General features: G+C 38.0%; 1 protein-coding gene across 1 annotated transcript in view; it reads left to right on the top strand.

Annotated features, from left to right (window-relative positions):
- Positions 1-987: 987 nt before the first annotated feature.
- The window catches only part of PRTG (protogenin), a gene marked incomplete at its 3' end in the record, with an annotated part of 127,851 nt that continues 106,880 nt past the window's right edge, over positions 988-21,958 (top strand). Inside the window, exons 1-2 of the mRNA XM_082617091.1 lie at positions 988-1,139; positions 3,374-3,676. Of these exons, the coding sequence (XP_082473217.1) occupies positions 1,046-1,139; positions 3,374-3,676 (397 nt within the window). The 5' untranslated portion in view covers positions 988-1,045. The remainder of the gene's footprint in view (positions 1,140-3,373; positions 3,677-21,958) is intronic.

The raw sequence follows: 21,958 nt of genomic DNA, 5'->3' as shown, positions 1-21,958 counted from the left end.
CTAGTCCCCTAGACCCAGCTCGGAGAATCTAGAAATCTCATCTGGCCTCAACTCTCAGCACAGGGCCTTTTATGTGCACAGCTCTCACGAATTAAAGAACTTTAGGTTGAGAAAGAGATAATAAAACGTCTCCCCAAACGGTAATTGTTCACTTCAGGGCACTCTTCAGAGATGTTTTTAAGCCGGGGCTGCATCTCGCGGGGGCAGGGAGGACAGAAACCGTCTCTAAATGTCGGGGCTTATCTCCCGGAGATGCCTCCAGTGTAGCTGACAAATCTCCGAAGTGGGAAATAGTTTTCCCTCCACAGGGCCTCGGCGTGTGAGGGAAGGAGGGGGATGGGCAGGGGCCATCGGGGAGAAGTCTCCGGCCTTTTCACTTCTCTCAACACCATCCCTCCCTCACCCCGCCTCCTCCTTCCCCGAATCCTAAACAAGCCCGGGGGTGGAGGGGAGTGGTCTGGGGGTGGGGGGGAGAGGGGCCCGGGGGCAGGCCAGGCCGGGCCAGGAGGCTCGGCCTTTGTGGCTGTCCTCGACGGCGGGGGGGAGGGGAGGCAGAGGGGGTGGGGAAGCGGGCCGGAGACCCTCAGCCGGGGCTTGACCCCCAGGTGCATTGTCCGGCGGGGCCCGCCCCCTCCTCCCGGGGCCGCGACCCGGCCGCCACTGGGCCCCCTCCCAGCGTCTCCCTCCGCGGCCGCCGACCTCGCGGTCCCCAGACCAGGGGCCAGATGTAGAAAGTAGTCCCGAGGCCGGCAGCGGCGGCGCTGTCCACTCCACCGCCCCCGCCCTCTCCAGCCGCCGCCTCACTCCGCCCCCGGGCCGGACGCTCGGGCCCCCCGCCTCCTGCGAGCGGGTGTCCGTGCGCCGGCCTCGCCGCGCCCGAGGAGACCAGCCGCCGGCCGCGCCGTGCCACGCCACGCCGGTGCCCGAGCGGGAAGCCCAGGCTGCGCGCGTCCAGCCGCCGAGCGGAGAGCGCCCGGAGGAGGGAGCCGGCAGGCGGACAGCGGCTGCGGGGCGGCCGGGGAGCATGCCCACCCAGCCCTGCTGAATGGCGCCTTCCCTGCGACCCCTCGCCCGGCCGCGGCCGCCAGGGATGCTGCTCGGCGCGCTCCTGCTCCTGCCGGTCCTCGGCCCCGTTCCAGGTGGGCGCGCTTTCTTCTGCACCGGTGGGGCGTGAGAGAGCGCGAGTGGGCTGGGGAAGGAGGCAACCGGGTGTGTGTGTGTTGGGGGGGGCGGCGGGTCCTTCGCGGGGGCGCTGACCCCCGGTCTCTGCCCCCTCCCAGCAGCCAGTCGGGAGCTGCCGCTGGAACGCGAGGTGCCGGCGGGCTCTGCGGGGGCGCGGGCGGCGGTGGGCGCCTCTCGCAGCGCCCGCCCCTCCCCGCTGCGCTCCCCAGGCCGCGCGCTGCGGGCCGGCGCCCGCCGTCCACTCTCGCCCCTTTCTCCTCGCGCCATTGTCCGCGCTCCGGCCGCGTACTCGCCTTCGGGGCCAGCCTCGGCTCCGCGCAGCCCGCCCTCCAGCCGGGGCCGCCGCGGCCGCACGTGGCTTTATTTATATTGTTTCCTTAGTGGCAGCCTCGCCGCGCAGGGGGCGCCGCTTTTCCGCGCGGCTTCCCCTGTTTGCGGTGGGGGCTTCCCCACGTTTTAGGGCGGGGGAGAGAATAGGTGAACTCAGCGCCCAGGTCAGACCCCTAAGTGCCCCCACTTTCCCGGATCCGGATCGAACGAGGAGGAGACGGGAGGGGTGGAATTGGAAAGAGAAGAGGAGTGGAAGTTTTGTGGCCCATTTGTGCCCCGGAGGGGAGGTAGAAGGGTCCCGAAGCTGAGAAGGAAGGTATCTAAGTAGGGTTTATTTCTAACAGCTAGGGATTTGGGGGCAGGGCCTGAGATGTGTGAGAATCTGAAGACCCCTCCAAACTCCAGGTTAGCCTTGCGCAAACTTGGATGAACTAATTTTTCTCTTTTGACGTGTTGCTTTATTCTTAAAGAGTTAAAAATTGTAAAGTGGATGCGGGGTGCGGGGGGCGCAGGGAGAAGAGGTGTTAAGAAGAATGGGTTGTTTTATTTGTTTACAGGTTACAAACCCCAGACTTTCGTGGGTTTTTTTGTTTTGTATGTCTGTTTGTTTCCTGGAGGAGTTAGTTTTCTATTAGCAAGAGAAAAGGATCAAAGTCAGATGTGACTCGGAAACACAATGGGCGCCTTCCGGAGTGGTCCTCGCTGCGCGGGGCTATTAGGGTCGCTCGTGTCGCCCTGGGCATCCATTAGGAGAAGTCGGCAGCCAGGGCGTGGGAGCGTGACTAGTGTGTGAGGTTTGGAGGACCTGCCTTGATGAGAAACAGATCAGTCCCGGGGATTGGTACTCATGAACTCAAGACAATCAGAAGGAAGATGAAATGCCCTCCGCCCCTAAACCCCTCATACTCTACTCGGCCCCAATCAATATACAAGACTTAAGCTGACCTTTGCGCATAAATGCAGGAGGTGACAGGGTATTAGTTGGTCATCGGATGCTTTATCCTGACGGGGACTCGGGACGATGTGTATGCCTAACATAAAGCCTTTATTACTCTGCTCTGATAAAAATGTGTATTGGTTGATTAAGCAATCTCCTATCCCTGTTAGACAGTAAGGACCAATTAGTCACACATTTTTTTCCAACAGTTGGTAGTTCTAAAAAAAATGAAATAGAAGTTTCCTAATCCGATCACCCACTGAGTACAAGCAGCAAGAGTTAGCAACTTTTCAAAGTCAAATGTTTGTCTTTTAAATACCTACCATACTCCGCAGAAATTAAGTAAATGGGTCTCTTTCAAGGAGCAGAGACAAGAGTCCTTGCTATAAAAGGGCAGATATAAAAGTGCAAACTTGTCATCTGTCACAAAAGATAAACGCACTTCCCAAAGGAGTAGGTACCAAGGGTTTCAAAAACTCTTCAAGGAACAAGGAAATAAACTTGCTTGTTCACAGAGTCGGAGTTTTGCTAATGATTTCTTGTAAAATTAGACTTTTACGACTTACTCTGTTCAAGATCTTTTTGACAAGCTTGTAAAAGTAAGCAAACAGCTTGTGCTCAAGAGTTTTCCTGATGATTTTGAAACTCTAGCAAGGCACTTGAGGACAGAATTCTTAAAAGGGGTAAAAGTTATTGAAATCTTCCCTATGCTTTTTAGTATAAGATGTTGTAAAAAGATTTCTCTGATTTGTTGAGAAGGTTAGCTGAAACTTAGATTGGTTTATTAAGGTGTTTGTAAGTTAATTAATATGGTTTGTTAAACTTTGTCTCATTACACTCTGAATATGTGTTTTACAATTGTGCGTTAAGAAATGATTTTACACTTGTAATTCTGGGTATGCCTTTCCCCCCTTTTCCTTGTAGGAGTATGGTGCTTTAGCGAACTGTTTTTTATCAAAGAGCCACAGGATATAACTGTCACAAGAAAGGACCCAGTCGTTTTAGATTGCCAGGCTCATGGAGAAGTTCCTATTAAGGTCACTTGGTTGAAAAATGGAGCAAAAGTGTCTGAAAATAAGCGGATCCAGGTTCTGTCCAATGGCTCTTTATACATCAGTGAGGTGGAAGGCAAGCGAGGAGAGCAGTCTGATGAAGGATTTTATCAGTGCTTGGCCATGAACAAACATGGAGCCATTCTTAGTCAAAAAGCTCATCTTACCTTATCAAGTAAGTGTTTAAGTTCTTGATTGTTTGACGTTTTTCACTGCTACATTTGATGATTTCTCGATTCATTAGCATGCTAACCTGAAAAATTACACAAACATTAAGAATTTTCCTGGAGATAGTAGTTCATGCTAACTAAGGCATGCAGAAAAATCTGAGGAAAAAAATATATAAATTCGAATGAGTGATTTAGAACAAAAGTCACATTAGGTTTAGAACACCAAAACCTGTAGAGGTGGCTTTGTATAAATTTGTTTCAAACTGTGAAAAAAGTTGGATGAAAAGTTTGACCAACACAACAAAAGTTGTTCTAAAATCTCATTTTTGTAAATTAATAATTAAATTTTGAAAATCACAAGCAACTTTTTCTGCTTTGTAGATGGCCCTTAAGTGCTAAATCTTTCGTATAGCCCAAGCTTCCATTTCTCTGACTGCTTTAAAATCACCCATGTTGCTTTTTAATTGAAAGAGAGGGCATTGGTCAGTAACTCACAAGCCTTTGAAGTATTCCTAGGCTTTTCCTGCTGGGAGAGAAAGAGATTAAGGCCATTTCCATATTATGCCTAATGGACTTAAACCAGATCTGCCCACTTTTTTCCAGTTGTCATAAAGTTTGCTGTCTAATGATTTCCTTTGTATTAACAACCCAGTCTGATCAACCATTTGTCCAAGTGACCCACTGCTTGGTGGTTGCCCTGGTAACTGTTGAGTGTAAACATGGGCCTAGGATAGTTAGAGAACTCCTTGTTTTCACTCAGGCTTTCCACCTCTTCAGGTGATCAAATACCCAGCACTCAAGATTACAAAAGACAATGTAAATCTTAAGACAAAACAAAACACAGCACAACTGTATCTTAAAAATATTTTTACAGGCATCCTAGCTACAAGCTTTTGTTAATCCACAAAAGATAGATTTTGCACTATACCTACAAATTGATCATTTACAAGATGAACAATAGGAGGAGGGAGCTCTTGAGATAAAGTCATAATCTTTAAGAAATAGTTTCTTCAGGGTCTCCACAGTTGAAATTCAACTATTGGTGGGGGTTTCCTAGGTGACTTTATTGTAACAGTCCATGGCCATATTCATGCCATCCTCATTTCAGTAATATATTTTATTTGTACAATAATAATTAATAGTGGAAAATGAATTGCAAGCAAAGGTATTTTTGTATTGAAAAATGTCAGAAAAGTAGAGGTTTCCAATTCTAGTCCCCCTCCACCAGAATAGTATAAACCTGAGAGAATGTCTGATAAACTCCTTTTTTTTTGCTGTGATCATTGGCCAACAATCATCTTTTTGTGTTGTTGTTGAGTAGTGGTTTTTCAGTACAGTATTGTTTTCAGGATAGTGTGCTTTTTATGCTTATGTCCTGTTCATTTAATTTTTGTCTAATGTAAAATTGTTCTATAGAGTTGTAATTTTTCTACCTTTTTGGGTTTGTGGAGTATTGTGTTTTCATATCCAGGAACTGTAGTATTACCTTGCCAGAGAGGAGAGGGGCAGGATGGAAAGGTGGAGGAGGGCAGATGGGCTTTGAAAGATGAAGCATTTGTCATGGCCACACAGTATTTCCAGGACCTCCTTAGAAGCCTGACGATTCTAAGGCACTCAGAAATACTTTGAAAACACACAGAGCTTTCAGTTTTCATAAATATAGTCTGAACAGTATTAACATAGTAACAGTGAAACAATGTTAATATTGGCTTTTTGAGTAGCATTAGATTTTGTATCTTTATAAAAATTATTAATGACAAATATTTTATTAGATGTGAATCATTTTGAAGGCTTTTGTGGTGAAGTATTCATATTTTAAGTATCAAAAACTTTCCAGTTAAACTATGTAGAACATTGCTTTGCTGTTAAATATCAACTGTAGTATGTTAGTTATAGGAACTACACTTTTCATATGCACACATTTTATTTAACTTGGAGGAGGTGCTTTGCTAGGAAATTGCATTCAGTATTATAGATTTAAAATAAGAAATGCATAGCGGGTTTAGATTTTTCTTTAGAAATGAAATTTCTTACAGATTTGAAATTCACCAAGTTAGTTCTGATATCTGAGAAGCAATGTCCAGTGACATTGTAGGCTCAGATGACTTTATCCTGTGTTCAGGGTAAGATGTTATACGTATTAAACAGGAAGAGAATAGGCATTAAGTGGACATTCTGTTTTTGTGGGTTTTTTTTTAAAAAGGTTAGTTCCCTCCTAGTTAGTGATAGCAGCAGGGTGCAAGTATGTTCTTTTTATTTTCTGGTCAAGGATTTTGTCAGCAAGCATATCTTTTAGTTCTGAAGTGTAATAAGTAGATCAGCACCTGGAAATCTAAAACTTTAATCTGTGCAAGTTTTAGATTTTTAACACAGGCAATCAAGTCTTGGTTTCTAAACTTAAGAACTAGAAGCTGAAAGTTGCACTCTAGGCAAGAATTCCATTATTCATGTGTAAATTAGGAATTCACAGGGTTAAAAGGTTAGAAACTGGCCAGGATGAGGTTTACCCTTGTGATAAAGAGCAGATGACCCTCATTCATTGGCCAAAGCTTTCATGTAGCTCTTCTGCAAAGTTAGTTATTGCCATGAATTGTTCTTGAGGAATGCAGAAATTCAAATGTGAGCAGGCCTTTCCTTAAGTGTCACTATGGAGCCTTATCTCCCAGGCACATCAGAGCTGGCTGCGGGGACAAGGTTCCTCCCCAAAGGCCTGGAGGCTTTGCTTTCCTGTTGTTCATCCAAGCACAAAAGGATTTGTCTAACTTAGTTTTTCTAAGGCATCCCATTTTTAAAGGAAAGTATAGGGTTAAAGTAATATTTAGTTTTTAAAAAAAGTTAATCCTTTTTATTGATAGCCATTTTAGCCATTTTACATTTTCATGTAATGGAATAGAAAGGGGAGTAATGTGGGAGGCTCTTTTTCTAGTTGTATACAATAGTAAGAACAGAATATTAAGCCATTTCCCATAAATTTCAGTATTTTAAACTGAAAATCAAATTTTCACTTTCATAGGTGCTAAATCTTCACTACATAAATAATCTAAATATCTTAGGAGTGAGAAGTAATCTATGACATCTTGACATTTCTTGCATTCTAATTGTTGAAGTAAGATAAATTTCATAGGAAAGCATTAGTGTGGTAAAATGGTCTCATATTTCAACAAGTTTAAATTAAGATGAGACATTTGAGAGAAGTAAAGGAGGAGGCAGGTTGTGTTCTGTGATGTGTAGAAGACTGGCCTTAAGCTAGTGATTGAACAGGAAGCTGGTTGTTTATTTCCTTTCCATAAAAGGTGGAAATTGAAGTCTTAGGATAGAGGGAAAGAGAACATAAAGCTGGCTTATATTTGTTGGGTTTTTCAGGACTGCTTGGGTGCAAAATAATTTTTTAAATGAGCATTTGTAGCTGGAAGACCATAGGAATTATTATAACTTTATGATAGATTTTTTTCTCCGAAATTTTGAGATGAGTTTTAGCATCCATAAAATGGTTTTTTTGGGGGAGTGTCTATTTCTGTAACTTTATGTAGCAGTAGTTGTTTCCTGTAAAAAGATGTAGGTTGTTTTCCATGAATAAAATGTTTATTACTTCAGTTTAAGTTGAGATGAAACTTGAGGTTTTTTTATGAGATTAATGAAAAACTTCAGTGAGTGTGGTTCCTAGTTTAAGGAGTAGTACATAAATTATAGCTCAAAGCTGATCTTGAAATGTGAAGTTAAAATATATTGAAAACATTTAGAGTCATGTTCGAAAGAAAAGAGGGTGGGTGGTATATTGAAAAGAGAAAGGTAAGAGCTATGAGACTATTAGCCTAGATTTTGAATTTTATTAATGATCCTGGTCCCAAGATGGGCAAGAGTTTGCTTCATTGTCACTTTTTATTGAGATTTGTAGATGCTGTAAAGGACATTGTCTCTTACCTGTGTGCATGTTCACTTCAAATCAAGCTGTTAACAGTTACTTGCCCTAACTTAGGAGTGCTAACACAAAAGTAAAAGTTGTTTGATTTTGGAAAAATAAGACAGACTGAGATATTTAGAGAGACCAATCTGCCAACATGCAGATAAGGTTCAGATGGTGCTTTCTGGGTCTAAGAAAAATCATCTTTAAAGAGAAGGGGGTATGGTTCAAAAGTACATATTTAAATTAAAAATTTACTAGCTTAAAATTGCATAAGTTAAATCAGGGAAGTAAAAGCACATGTAGTTCTACAGGCTTATTTACAATGATACTTGGTTCTTAAAGTCTGTCTACCTAAAAGGTTTATCAGGTACCTGGTGATCTCTGGGTAATGGAACCAGTTTTTCCCACTTTGCACTTGATTAGTGAGGATCATTTCTCATCTGCAGAAACCTGTAACGCTATCTCACTGTTTTTCAAAGTTGTTGGATTTTTTATTTTTCAATGAAGCAGGGTCCACTGAGGGGTAGAATTATAATTTGCTTTAAGATGTATAAATGTGTTTGTTTATTTTATTTTTGTCCAGCTCCTTAATGGAATTTTGAAAGGGCATTTGGTATGGCCCTCTTGTGTCAACTAGCTCTGATTATTCTAAAGAAAGGCCCTAACTCTCAGCACTTGTTTGCCCAGGCATTTGTTGTCATTGCTCCTGAATTTAACAGCTGGGCCTATTGATGAAGTCCAGAGCAGTTTAAAAGATAGCAAAAAACAAATCTCTTAAGTAGGGTGTTAGGTTGAAGGAGTATTTCAATTAATAAGTACATGCATTTGAGGTTACTTTTTTGAAAACCCTTATATTCTTGACTACAATTTTGAGAGATGATTTTTATTTCTCCTAGGTGGAGGTGCTCAGTTAGAGTTGATTACTTTCAGCTTTTAAACTGGCAATTACTATTTTTTTAATGGGGATTTTATTTTTCTTTAATTTTTAAATTTTTTATTTATTTTTGGCTGTGTTGGGTCTTTGTTGCTGCATGTGGGCTTTCTCTAGTTGCGGTGAGCAGGGGCTATTCTTCGTTGAGGTGCACGGGCTTCTCATTGCGGTGGCTTCACTTGTTGCGGAGCACAGGCTCTAGGAGCGCGGGCTTCAGTAGTTGTGGCTCGCGGGCTCTAGAGCACAGGCTCAGTAGTTGTGGTGCACGGGCTTAGTTGTTCCGCGGCACGTGGGATCTTCCCGGACCAGGGCTTGAACCCGTGTCCCCTGCGTTGGCAGGTGGATTCTTATCCACTGCGCCACCAGGGAAGCCCGGCAATTACTATTAATATGAAAATAATAATGTTAAGTCAGGCATTTTGCTGAGGATTATAGTTGAATTTTAAAAACAGCACTGATTATTGATATGTTTTAAGAGAAATTCTAAAAGTTGTACCCCAAATAAAGTTTTTGTTGTCAGTCAGGGCTATTTTATTTTTTAATTTATTTTAAAAATATTAATTTATTTCTTTGGTTGTGCCAGGCCTTAGTTGCAGCACGTGGGATCTCTTAGTCGCGGCATGTGGGATCTTAGTTCCCTAACCAGGGATCAAACCTTGGCTCCCTGCGTTGGGAGCACAGAGTCTTAATCACCGGACCACCAGGGAAGTCCCAGTCAGGGCTGTTTTAGTACTTCTGAGAGTTTATAGTATTCAGACTCTTTATTAAAACATTTAAAAAACTCTCATTTGGTAAAAATCTTGGTAAATGAGAGGAAGAAGAAGATATGGTTGTAGTCATTGCAGCAGTATTGGAAGTTGTCCTAACATGGTAATCTGCACAGAGCAAGTTCACAGTCAACAGTTGACAATAATGTACAAAAAAGGTAAAAATGTTCCAAATTACCTTCAGCAGCTATAATTCTGAAGCCAAGTGAACTGCTTTAGGGATATGTATTGCAGAGGATAAAGGTGTCATCCTCACAAAGGTCTCTGACACTAATCTGACAAATACTTTCCTGACTTTTACATTCCTTGGGTTTTTTTTCTTTTTCTTTTTTTAACCTCTGGTTCTCAGAAACTGCTTTTGATGAGCTTTAAAAGCCAAATTCTTATAGACTGAGCAGAAGGCATGAATTTAAAATGTTTGGGATGTTTTTTTAAGTTTCTGGAGGGCTTGCCTTTTTCTTGTGTTCGTATATATATATTTTACAGCTTTAGCATTTGTAGCGGCTAGATTAATCAAATAACTATTGGAGAATGCAATCATTGTTCAGGGTCCTGGTTTCAAACTTGTATCCTCATTGGATTTGTTGTTAGGACTGATGGAAAGAAAATTTTCTTTAAAATTTTTGCTTTATGAAACTATAGTAAATCCCTGTTTAGAACAGTGTGACAGTTTTTTTTTAAATGATACTACTTTCTCTAAATCATATTCCTTTGGAATAATCCTCCAAAATGGCCTTTTTATTGTTTTGTAGTCTTTTTAGTACTACTCAGAGTGGATCTTCCACTCCACCAACATTTACCAAATAAGTAAGTAAATAAATAAATTTCTTTTTTTTTTGAGCTGTGGATTACATTTCTCAGGGTTTCTCAGCCTTGGGGCAATTGACATTTTGGACTAGGTAATTCTTCATTGCAGAGGCTGACATTTGCAATGTAGGATGTGTAGCAGCATCTCTGGCCTCTATACACCAGATGCCAATAGCACCCCTTCCTAGTTGTGGCGACCAAAGAATGTGTTTTGGGAGGCAAAATCACCCCTGGTTGAGAACCACTGATGTTTCTGAGAGTAGTGCAAAACTTCTTTCCAAGTGTCACTAGGCTATTAGTATTTTAACTGTTTCTGTCTTAACTTGATATTCAACTTTTTTTGGCTTTAGCAGTGTTAAATTTATTGATTGGAGACGACTTACTATTTTTAGGTACTGTCAAGGAAGCTTGATAAAGAAATGTGTTTGGATTGTTGTTTGTCTAATTTGGAGTGATGCCTTTCCATCCCTTTTCACACATAGTACATTGAAAACTGCTACTAAGAGTTTACCCCTCTGTAGGTTCATTCATTTTGATTTCAATATTTCAGATCTTTTTGGGGGGATATCTAGTCTAAGAGTAAATGCAAATTTCATTTAACTGTGTTTATGTAGCACCTTTTTTTTCTTGATGTGATGGATACCATAGTTGAAGAGATATGAGAAATCTCCATGTGTGGTTAATGTTAGAGAACATCTTTTGTGATGCTCTGCATGGTGAGAAGTAAAACTGTATGAGATTAACAGCCCAGAGAATAACATTTGCTGTGTGGTAGGTTTTTCATTGGGTGAATGGTTAACAGAAATCTTTTCAGCTAAGTCAGTGGTACCATAGACTTATTTTGGGCAGAAGCAATTTCACTTCTGCAGATAATGATGTAAAGATGGTAGTATCTTGTGAGGGCATCAAGGGGTGACAGAAGGGAAAAGAATTAGACACTAAAGTATATTAACTAGTACATAGAAAGTCACAGGCAAATTGAGTGGTTATTATTGAAATATTTGTTTTAGATTACTTAGTAGTAGTGGGCAGGGACTTCATAGTTTTTATCTTTCCCAGGATATCACTCTATGTGTGTGCTTCCATTTTGATTAAGCTGTTTATGCTAGTAAAAGTTATGATTGTTGCTACATGCAGTTAGTCACCTGTAGAGGCCAGTAGCCACTGGTGGCTCAAGTGGGCAAGTTGAGATAGATGAAGGAGGAAGCAGAATATTTTAATGAGTGATTCTAGTGCTGAGCAAGTCTGGCTAAACATTTTTGGCACCATGTGTTCTATGCCAAAAACATTACTTGGAGTAGAACAAATCATCAGTTAGTTCAAAATAGAGGAGAAGAATGCACATTTTCATTATATTTGAGGAAAATAGTGTTTGAGTCAAAACAGAATTTTAATATTCTTGAGTGCTTATTTTCCTGTCCTTGTAGTCATTTCATAAAGAAATTATGAAGTTGATAATTTCCAACAGCTGGTAAATACTCTTCATGCTGCTAAATTTTTACTGAGTTGCTGGGAGGGGTGAGGTGGGAAAGCAGAAAGAATGACAAAAAGGCGGAAGAGCCAAGCATTAGTGCCTTTTCCATTGTTGGTGACTTATGACTTTAGACAAATCACTTAATCATTCTGATCCTTGTCAGATCCTTGTCTTATCTGTAAAAATAGGTACCTGGGGAAAAAAGGGAGGGATGGATATTGAGCAACACAGTGCCCTTAGTTTTTTAATTCTATTATTGTAATTCTAAGTAAATGGCCAATAAATTATGTTTTTTGTAAGGCTGAGTCCAGTCACACTGCAAGAGAACCATTTAAGTCATTGAGAAAAATTTTTAAAAAGCTAGTCTGTTATTTAATTTGGTACTTTTAAGGATTCATACTCTTGCAGTGGACCTTAGGAATATCTGCTTTTGGAGATGGGGAGGCCTTAAACCAATACTGATAATTTGAACTAGTACTATTTTTAAGAGTCTAGAAAAATAAATTATTTTGTCTGGGATTGGACAGTTCAGAATAGTTGTGCTGCTTTGAAGGTTGACGTAGTGTAGGAGAGGTATAACTTTACAAATACGTATCTGGTTCTGCTAATAATTAATAGTGTATTCTATTGTTTATTGACTCGGTGTTTAAAAAAATAGTGCTGGTTTCATCTTAAGAGAGTTTTGCTAATGTTATTAGTGTTTTAATAGAAATAGATTATACTGGCTTCCCCACTACGACCGCCAATTCCTGTTAAGAATGATAAGGTTTAATTTTTCCTCCAGCTTTCAAACTGAATTAGCTTGAGTCCCTCTGATTGGATTTAAAGTAATTTCGATTAAAGTACTGACCTCAAACTGGACACATAACAAGGAAAAAATGCTTTGATGTTGGTATTGCATTTTGGTATTTTTTTTTAAAGGGAGTTCACAAATTTTCTTAAATCTATCAGCTAAATGTGTTCACTGTTTTCTTAATAAAAAGAATTCACTTTTTGTATATTTAAGAAAGCCATATTTTCATGCTCTGACTTAGTAATACTTTTAACATAATTTTAACTGAGGGACCAACTTCAGTAAAGCAATAAGATTACCAAAAGTTTCACCCAAAGGATTATGAATGTTATCCCAGTGATGGAATATGATTTCTTCAAAGCCTGTAAGTATCTTTACCTGGATGATTTACCACATTTTTAGAAATCTGTGATAATTAATACTTGAAAGAAAGTACACAGAAGAAACTTTGTGAAATTTAAGTTTAATTTTCATTCTACCAGTTGTCAACTTGGAAGCTCTGATATTTTGGGAAAAAATTTTACTGCTTAGCACATGGTACAATGAGAAATTATAAGTGGATCCACAGTTGGTCAGTAGAAAGGTGATCATTTTCTTACCATACTAGAATCAACTCCACCATTCTTTTTATTTTTTTAATTGAGATATAGTTAATGTACAATATTATGTAACTTACAGGTGAACAACATAGTGATTCACAAATTTTAAAAGTTATACTCCATTTATAGTTATTATAAAATATTGCCTATTTTCCCTGTGTTTACAATATATCCTTGTAGCTTATTTATTTTATATTTAGTAGTTTGTACCTCTTAATCCCTTACCCCTATTTTACCACTCCCTGCTTCCCTCTCCCCACTGGTAACCACTAGTTCTCTATATCTGTAAGACTGTTTCTTTTTGTTATATTCATTAGTTTGTTGTAGTTTTTAGATTCCACAAATAAATGATGTCATATAGTATTTATCTTTCTCTGACTTATTTCACTTAGCATAATATCCTCCAAGTCCATCCACGTTGTTGCAAATGGCAAAATTTCATTCTTTTTTATGGATGAGTAGAATTGTATGTATATGTATACCACATATTCTTTATCCATTCATCTGTTGACAGACACTTAGGTTGCCTCCATATCTTGGCTATTGTAAATAATGCTGCTGTGAATGTTAAGGTACATCATGTATCTTTTTGAATTAGTGTTTTGGTTTTTTTTTGGGGGGGGGATGTATATACCCAGGAGTGGAATTGCTGGGTCATATGGTTTTTAGTTTTTTGAGAAACCTCCATACTGTTTTCCGTAGTGGCTGCACCAATTTACATTCCCACCAGTAGTGTACAAGAGTGCCCTTTTCTCCACATCATCACCAACATTGTTATTTTTGTTCTTTTTGATGATAGCCATTCTGACAGGTGTGTGGTGATAGCTCATTGTGGTTTTAATTTGCATTTCTCTGATGATTAACAATATGAGCATCTTTTCATGTGCCCGTTAGCCATCTGTATGTCTTCTTTGGAATAATGTCTATTCAGGTCTTTTGCCAATTTTTTAATCAGGTTTTTTTTTTGTTATTAAGTTGTATGAGCTGTTTATATATTTTGGATATTAACCCCTTAACAGTCATATCATTTGTAAATATTTTCTCCCATTCAGTAGGTTACCTTTTCATTTTGTTGATGGTTTCCTTTGCTGCTCAAAAGCTTTTAAGTTTAATTAGATCCCATTTGTTTATTTTTGCTTTTATTTCCTTTGCTTTAGGAGACAGATCCAAAAAAACACTGCTACAGTTTATGTCAGAGTGTTCTGCCTATGTTCTCCTCTAGGGGCTTTATGGTTTCCACTCTACCATTCTTTATCAGAACAGAAGGAAAGTGATTAATCAAAGTTTTTTCCTGTTGGACAACTTTCCAAAGGGGATGACATTTTTAGAAAATAAAAGGCAAAGAAAATACATTATTATTTTCCACTGATCTCCAAACTTTTAAAGACTTGTTTAGATACTGGCTATGAACATTTTGAAGAGAGAACCTTAAGATCCGTAAAACTTATCCTATAGTCAGTAGAGAGTCCTTGCTTCCTAATTTGACTTGCAGTATCATTCTGCCTTTCTCTAACATGAGTAAAGAGCACAATTTGTAGTCTTAGAAATTTCTATTTTGCAAATAATAAATATGAAGCTGGAAGGAGTTAACTGCCTTATCCAAGGGCACAGCTGCTAGATCTGAGACCAGAGCTCAGGTTTGCTAATTCTTGTCATGAATTTGAAATGCTTAAATAAAGATTTTGTCCTGTGTATTGTGTGGAAGTGTGTCTTACTATATTCAAATATCTCTTCACACCCAGAATATAGAAAAGTGAATGGTAATGGAATTGACCCTGAGGTTAAAGATACTTCTTACATTTCTTAATATTTATGTTAAAAATATTTTACCATTGTGCAACTTACCCTTTACTGTACTTATATAAGGTTTTGATGTTGTTTTGTTGATGTAGTGAAAATCACTAATGTGTTTATATTTTTACTGGTCCTGTAACACTTCATGGAACTTCTTTTCTTGTGGATAACTTCAATGTGGGGAGATTGAGCTCTTGTCCCTTTAGAGGCTCAGTGTTTGTTGATACATCTGTCCAAATGGAAGTTTCATCTAAAGCAGTGATTTTCAGTGTGTCTTTGAAGAACCTCCAGTAGAGTGAGACTCTTTTGTAATTAAGAGGTTGTTTTTTTTTTCTTTTAATGAAAACTACTATTTATTTATTTATTTGCTTGCTTGCTTGCCATGCCGCACAGCTTGTGGGATCTTAGTTCCCTGACCAGGGATCCAACTCAGGCCCTCAGCACTGAAAGGGCAGAGTTGTAACCACTGGCCACCGGGAATTACTCAAAAGGTTGAGTTTTAAATAAATGGTTGAGCATGTGTCATTATTATCTTATGGGAAGAGGGGCATAGTGACAGCCTATATCTAGCTTGGAAATGGTTTTTATAATGCCAGTTTTATTGAGATAGAATTCACATACCACAAAGTTCACTCTCTCAAAGTGTACAAGTCAGTAGGTTTTGTGCATCTGTCACCACTGTCTAATTCTAGATTATATCCATCACCCCAGAAAGAAACCCCACACCTCCCAACTCTCCCCTCCCCTCTTCCCTGGAACCACTAATCCAGTTTCTGTCTCTGTAGATTTGCCTTTTCTGGATATATTATAAAAATGGAATCATACAGTATGTGGACTTTTGTGTCTGGCTTCTTTCACTTAGCGTAATATTTTCAAGGTTCCTCGGTGTTTTAGCATGTGTCAGTACTCCATTCCTTTTTTGGGGCTGAATAAGATTCTATTGTGTGATATACCATCTAGTCATCTGTTGATTGACACTTGGATTGTTTCCATCTTTAGGCTATTCTGAATAATTCTGCAATGAACATTGGCACATAAATATTTGTTTGAGTCCCTCTTTTCAGTTCTTTTGGGCATATACCTAGTAGTGGAATTGCTAGGTCATCTGATAATTCTACATTAACCTTTTGAGGAGACACCAAACATCTTTTCATGTGCATATTGGCCATTTGTATATTTTCTTTGGAGAAATATCTATTCAAGTTTTTTGCCCATTTAAAAAAATTGGGTTGTTGATCATTGTGTTGTTGAGTTGTAGGAATTCTTTATATATTCTGGACAGTAAACCCTTATAAATTATATGATTTACAAATATTTTCTCCAGTTCTGTATTTTTGTCATTTCACTTTCTTGATAATATTCTTTGATGCACAAAAGTTTTTAATTTCGATGAGGTCCAGTTGATTTTTTCTATTGTTGCTTGTGCTTTTGGTACTATATCTAAGAATCCATTACTACATCCAGTGGTAGGAGTCCAAACTCACACTTTTGCATATGGAAATCCAGTTGTCCTAGCACCACTTGTTGAAGAGAATGCTGATTCCCCATTGAATAAACTTGACATCCTTGTTGAAATCAATTTGCCATAGGTATATAGGGTGTGTTTCTAAACTCTAAATTCTATTCCATTGGCCTATATGCCTGCCTTTATGCCAGTACCATGCTATTTTGATTATTGTAGCTTTGTAGTAAGTTTTTAAATCAGGAAATGTAAGTCATCCAACTTTGGTCTTCTTTCCTAAGACTGTTTTGGCTATTCATGGCTCTTTGCAATTCCATATGAATTTTAGGATTGGCTTTTCCATTTCTATTGGGTTGGCCAAAAAGTTCCTTCTGTTTTTAAATAAAAGTAAAAGACACATTTGTCATTTTCACCAAGAACTTTATTGAACAACATATTCACTGTTTTGTTCCACTACCTTCTGCCAGTTTTCAGGCAACTTCATAATTCCATCTTCCCAAAACTTTTAATCTTTTTTGAGCAAAGAACTGTTCCAGGTGCCTTTTACAGGGAATTGAAATTTTTTCCATTAACAGAATTTTGCAAAGATGAAAATAAATGGAAATCTGAAGGTGCAATGTCTGGGGAGTATGACAGATGAATCAGAACTTCCCAGCCAAGCTGTAACAATTTTTGCCTGGTCATCAAAGAAACATGCGGTCTTGCATTATCCTGACGGAAAATTATACATTTTCTGTTGACTAACTCTGAACGCTTTTTGTCGAGTGCTGCTTTCAGTTGGTCTAATTGGAAGCAGTACTTGTTGGAATTAATCATTTGGTTTTCTGGAAGGAGCTCATCATAGAGGACTCCCTTCCAATCCCACCATATACACAACATCACCTTCTTTGGATGAAGACCGGCCTTTGTTGTGGTTGTTGGTGGTTCATTTCACTTGCCCCACAATTTCTTCTGTTCCACATTAATGTACAGTATCCACTTTTCATTGCCTGTTACAATTTGTTTTAAAAACAATGTTTTCATTATGTTTAAGTAGAGAATCGTATACGGAAATACAGTCAAGAAGGTTTTTTCGCTTCACTTATGTGGAACCCAAACATCAAAGCGATTCACATAACCAAGCTGGTGCAAATGATTTTCAGCGCTTGATTTGGATATTTTGAGTGTGTTGGCTGTCTTTTGCCTGGTATAATGTTGATTGTTGATTGTTCTCAATTAATGTCTCGATTTGATCTCTATCAACTTCAGCTGGTCCACCCGACCAAAGAGCATTGTCCAGTGAGAAATCTCCAGCACGAAACTTCGCAAACCACTTTTGACACGTTCAATCAGTCACAGCACCTTCTCCATACACTGCACAAATCTTTTTTTGCGTTTCAGTTGCATTTTTACCTTTCTTGAAATAATAAAGCATAATAGGCTGAAAATATTGTTTTTTTCTTCCATCTTCAATATTAAAATGGCTACACAAAAATTCACCAATTTGGTAAGTCTTTTTTTAAATGCAAGCTGATATGACAGCTGTCACATACAACCTAACAAAATTGTTTCGAATGAAGTTAAAGACAACTAAGTGCTACTAGAGCCATCTTATGGAAAACAACTGAACAAACCTTTGGCCAACCCAATACATAAAAGAATGTGGCATGTTGATATGGATTGCATTAAATATGTAGATTGCTTTGGGTAGTATTGATATATTAACAATATGAAGTCTTCCAGTTCACAAACAGCATATCTTTCTGTTTATTTAGGTCTTTATTTTCTTTCAGCAGTATTTCACAGTTTTCATTGTACAAATATTTCATCTTTTTGGTGAAATTTATTTGTCACTATTTTATTCTTTCAGATGCTATTGTAAATAGAATAGTTTATTCTGGGTGTATATACACACAATGGCTTTATGTGTGTCAATCTTGTATCCTGAAATTCTTCTGAATTGATTTATTAGCTCTAGTAGCTTTCTTACAGATTCTTTGGAGTCATATATGTATATATATACACATACACACATATATATGTATATATAAAATCATGTCATCTGTGAATGATATAGTTTTACTTATTTTTCCCCATTGGATGCCTTTTGTATCTTTTTATTATCTAATTCCCCTGGCTAGAACTTCTGTGTTGAATAACCTCTGTTTCCAGTTCTCAGAGCAGAAATATGGCTATTATTACTGCAAGGACTGCAGCATATGATGGGAAAATACTTATGTGTGGTACCTACAGGGTACCAACAAGGTTTACTTCAAGGAGTTTTGCAGAACTTGCAGAAGTCTTATAACCCTTACCAAGTGAAGAATATCACCTATCAAGTAAATCAGATGTTTGCATTTTGTGTCTGAATTGGGTGGTGGTAGAGAGTTTTAGTGTATTTTCTTGAGTGTATTTTCTAAAAGAGGCTAGGTTCCCAATGACCTTAGGTTTTGATTGCTTTTTAGTAGGAGTTGTAGAAATAATACTCAACTAGGAAACGGAGCTTCAGTGAATGTTTCCTTCTGCCCTTGCAAATCTTGGTCTTATTAACCTCTTTTGAAACTTACCTCACATGCATTATGGAAGAATATTTGCTTTACCTGCTATTCAGAGTCTACTGTAAAAAAAAAAAAAGAAGCAAACTGAAAAATAGACTACTTTTCTACCAAAAATTTGTGTGTGTGTGTGTGTGTATGTGTATGTGTATGAGAAGCTTTCTGTCTTTCACCATTGAGTGTGATGTTAGCTGTGGGTTTTTCATAAATGCCCTTTATCATGTTGAGAAAGTTCCCTTCTACTCCTAGGTTTCTGAATGTTTATTCATGAAAAGATGTTGGATTTTTTCACATCCCTTTTCTGTATCAGTTGAGATCATATAGGTTTTCTCCTATGTTCTGTTAATGTTATATATTACATTGATTAATTTTCTTCTATTGAACCACTTTTGTGTTAAGATAAATCCTACTTGGTCAGTACAGTCCTTTTAATATGATGTTGAATTCAATTTGCTAGTAGTTTGTTGAGATTCTGCATCTATATACATAAGGGTATTGGTCTGTAATTTTCTTTTCTTGTGATGTCTGCCTGGCTTTGGTATTAGAGTTGGCCTCATAGAATGGGTTATGAAGTATTCCTTTCTCTTCTATTTTTTGGAAGAATTTGGGAAGGATTGGTGTTCATTTTAATTTAAATGTTTGGTAGAATTCACCAATGAAGCCATCTCGTCCTGGACTTTTATTTGTTGACAGGTTTTTATTACTGATTGAGTCTCTTTGCTTAGTTTAAGTCTGTTGTGATTTTCGATTTCTGAGTCATTTAGGTAATTTGTATGTTTTTGGAATTTATCCATTTCATGTAAGTTATCTAATTTGTTGGTGTACAATTATTTATAGTATTCTCTTATAATCTTTTAAAAAATTTTGTAAGGTCAATAATAATGCTCCTACTTTCATTTCTTATTTTAGTTATTTATGTCTTCTCTCCCTTTGTTTTCTTTGTCAGTCTAACTAAAGATTTGTCAATTCCGTTCATCTTTTCAAAGAACCAATTTTTGGCTTTGTTGATATTATATGTATGTGTGTATGTATGTGTGCGTGTGTGTGTGTGTATATATATATATATATTTTTTTTGCTATCCTGTATTTCATTGATCTCCACTTCAGTCTTTATTATTTTCCTCTTTACACTAGCTAGATTTAGTGTTTACTTCTTTTTCTATTTCCTCAAGATATAGTTTAGGTTATTATTTTGAAAGCTTTTTTTTAATGTACACATTTACAGGTGCATATCTCCCTCTGAGCACTGCTTCCACCATCCATAAATTTTGGTATGTTTTATTTTCATTTGTCTCAAAATACATTCTAACTTTTATTTTGGTGATTTCTTCCTTGACCCATTGGTTAAGAGTGTGTTGTTTAATTTCCACATGTGTGTTTTCCAGTTTTCCTTCTGTGCTTTTACTTCTAGCTTCATTCCATTGTGATTGGAGAAAATATTTTGTATCAACTTAATACTTAAAAATGTATTGAGACTTGTTTTGCAGCCCAACGTATAGCCTATCCTGGAGAATGTCCCATGTGTACTTGAGGAAAATGTATCTTCTACTCTTGTTGGTTAGAGTGTCTTTATATGTCTTATTAGGTCTAGTTGGTTTATAGTGTTCTTTAAACCCTCTATTTCCCTGCAGGTCTTCTGTCTGGATGTTCTGTCCATTATCAAATGTCTTGTATTGAAGCCTCTAAATGTTATTGTAGAACTATCTATTTCTCCCTTCAATTTTGTCAGTGTTTGCCTCATATATTTTGGGATTCTGTTATTTGGTGCACACATATTTATAATTGTTATTTTTCTTGATAAATTGACCTGTTTAGCTGTATATAATGTCCTCCCTTGTCTCTTGTAACAGTTTCTGACTTAAAGTCTATTTTGTCTGATACTAGCATAATCCCTCAGCTCTCTTTTAGTTACCATTTGCATGGAATACCTTTGACCATTTTTCCACTTTCAACCTGTTTGTTTCTTTGGATGTAAAGTGATTCTCTTGAAGACAGCATATAGTTAATAAATCATTTTTTAATCCATTACACCAACCTCTGCCTTTTGATGGAGAGTTTAATCCACTTATATTTAATGTAATTACTGATAAAGAAGGATTTCTGCCATTTTGATATTTTTTATATGTCTTGTATGTTTTTTTGTCCCTCATTTTCTCCACTACTGTATTCTTTTGTGTTTAGTTGATTTTTTCGTGGTGAACCATTTTGACTCCCTTCTCATTTCCCTTTGTGTATATTTTTTAGATAGTTCTTTGTGGTTACCATAGGGATTATATTTAACATTCTAAATTTATAACAATCTAGTTTGAATTGATACCATCCTAACTTTAGTAGCATGCAAAACTCTGCTCCTATGCAGCTCAGTCTCCCCTTTTATGTTATTGTGATATGTTACATCTTTCTATGGTATGTGCCCAGTAATATAGATTTATAATTATTTTTATGCTTTTGTCTTTTAAATTATGTAGGAAATAAAAAGTGGAGGTGCAAACCAAAAATATGTTAGTTCTGACTTTAATATTTTCCTATTTAGTTACATTTACTGGAGATCTTTATTTCTTCATATGGCTTTGAGTTACTGTCTAGTATCCTTTCTTTTCAACATGAAGGATTTCCTTTAGCATTTCTTGTAGGGCCAGTCTAGTGGTAATGAGCTTCCTTAGCTTTTGTTTATCTAGAAATGTGTTAATTTCTGCCTCATTTCTGAAGGACAGTTTTATTGGATATACAATTCTTGGTTTACAGTTTTTTCTGTCACTTTAACTATGTCGTTCCACTGTCTTCTGGCCTCCATGGTCTCTGATGAGAAACCAACTGTTAATTTTATTCAGGAATGATAAGTACACGACAAATCTCTTCTCTCTTGCTGTTTTCAAGATTTTCTATTTGCCTTTGTCTTGCAGCAGTTTGATTATAAGTATATTTATGTGCATATCTCTCTTAATTTATCCTCTTGGAGTTCATAGAACTTGGGTTTTCATTAAATTTGGAAAGTTTTCAGCCATTATTTCCTCAAATATTCTTTGTACCCCATTCTCTCTTTCTTCTTCTTCTGGAACTCCCACAGTGCATATGGTGATCTGTTCAGTGGTGTCCCTTAGGTTCTTTCACCCAGCTTTGTTTTTGCAGATCATTATGTCCTTCCCTTATGGCTTTATTTTTGTCTTTTCTTTCATGTTTTTAAACATTCTAAATCGTTATCTTGCAGTTTTCTTCAACTTT

The sequence above is a fragment of the Mesoplodon mirus genome (assembly GCF_964341445.2).
Source record: "Mesoplodon mirus genome assembly, chromosome: 4".
NCBI classification, from domain to species: Eukaryota; Metazoa; Chordata; class Mammalia; order Artiodactyla; family Ziphiidae; genus Mesoplodon; species Mesoplodon mirus.
Note: the sequence above shows the minus strand (reverse complement) of the source record. Positions and strands in the feature narration are given on the sequence as shown.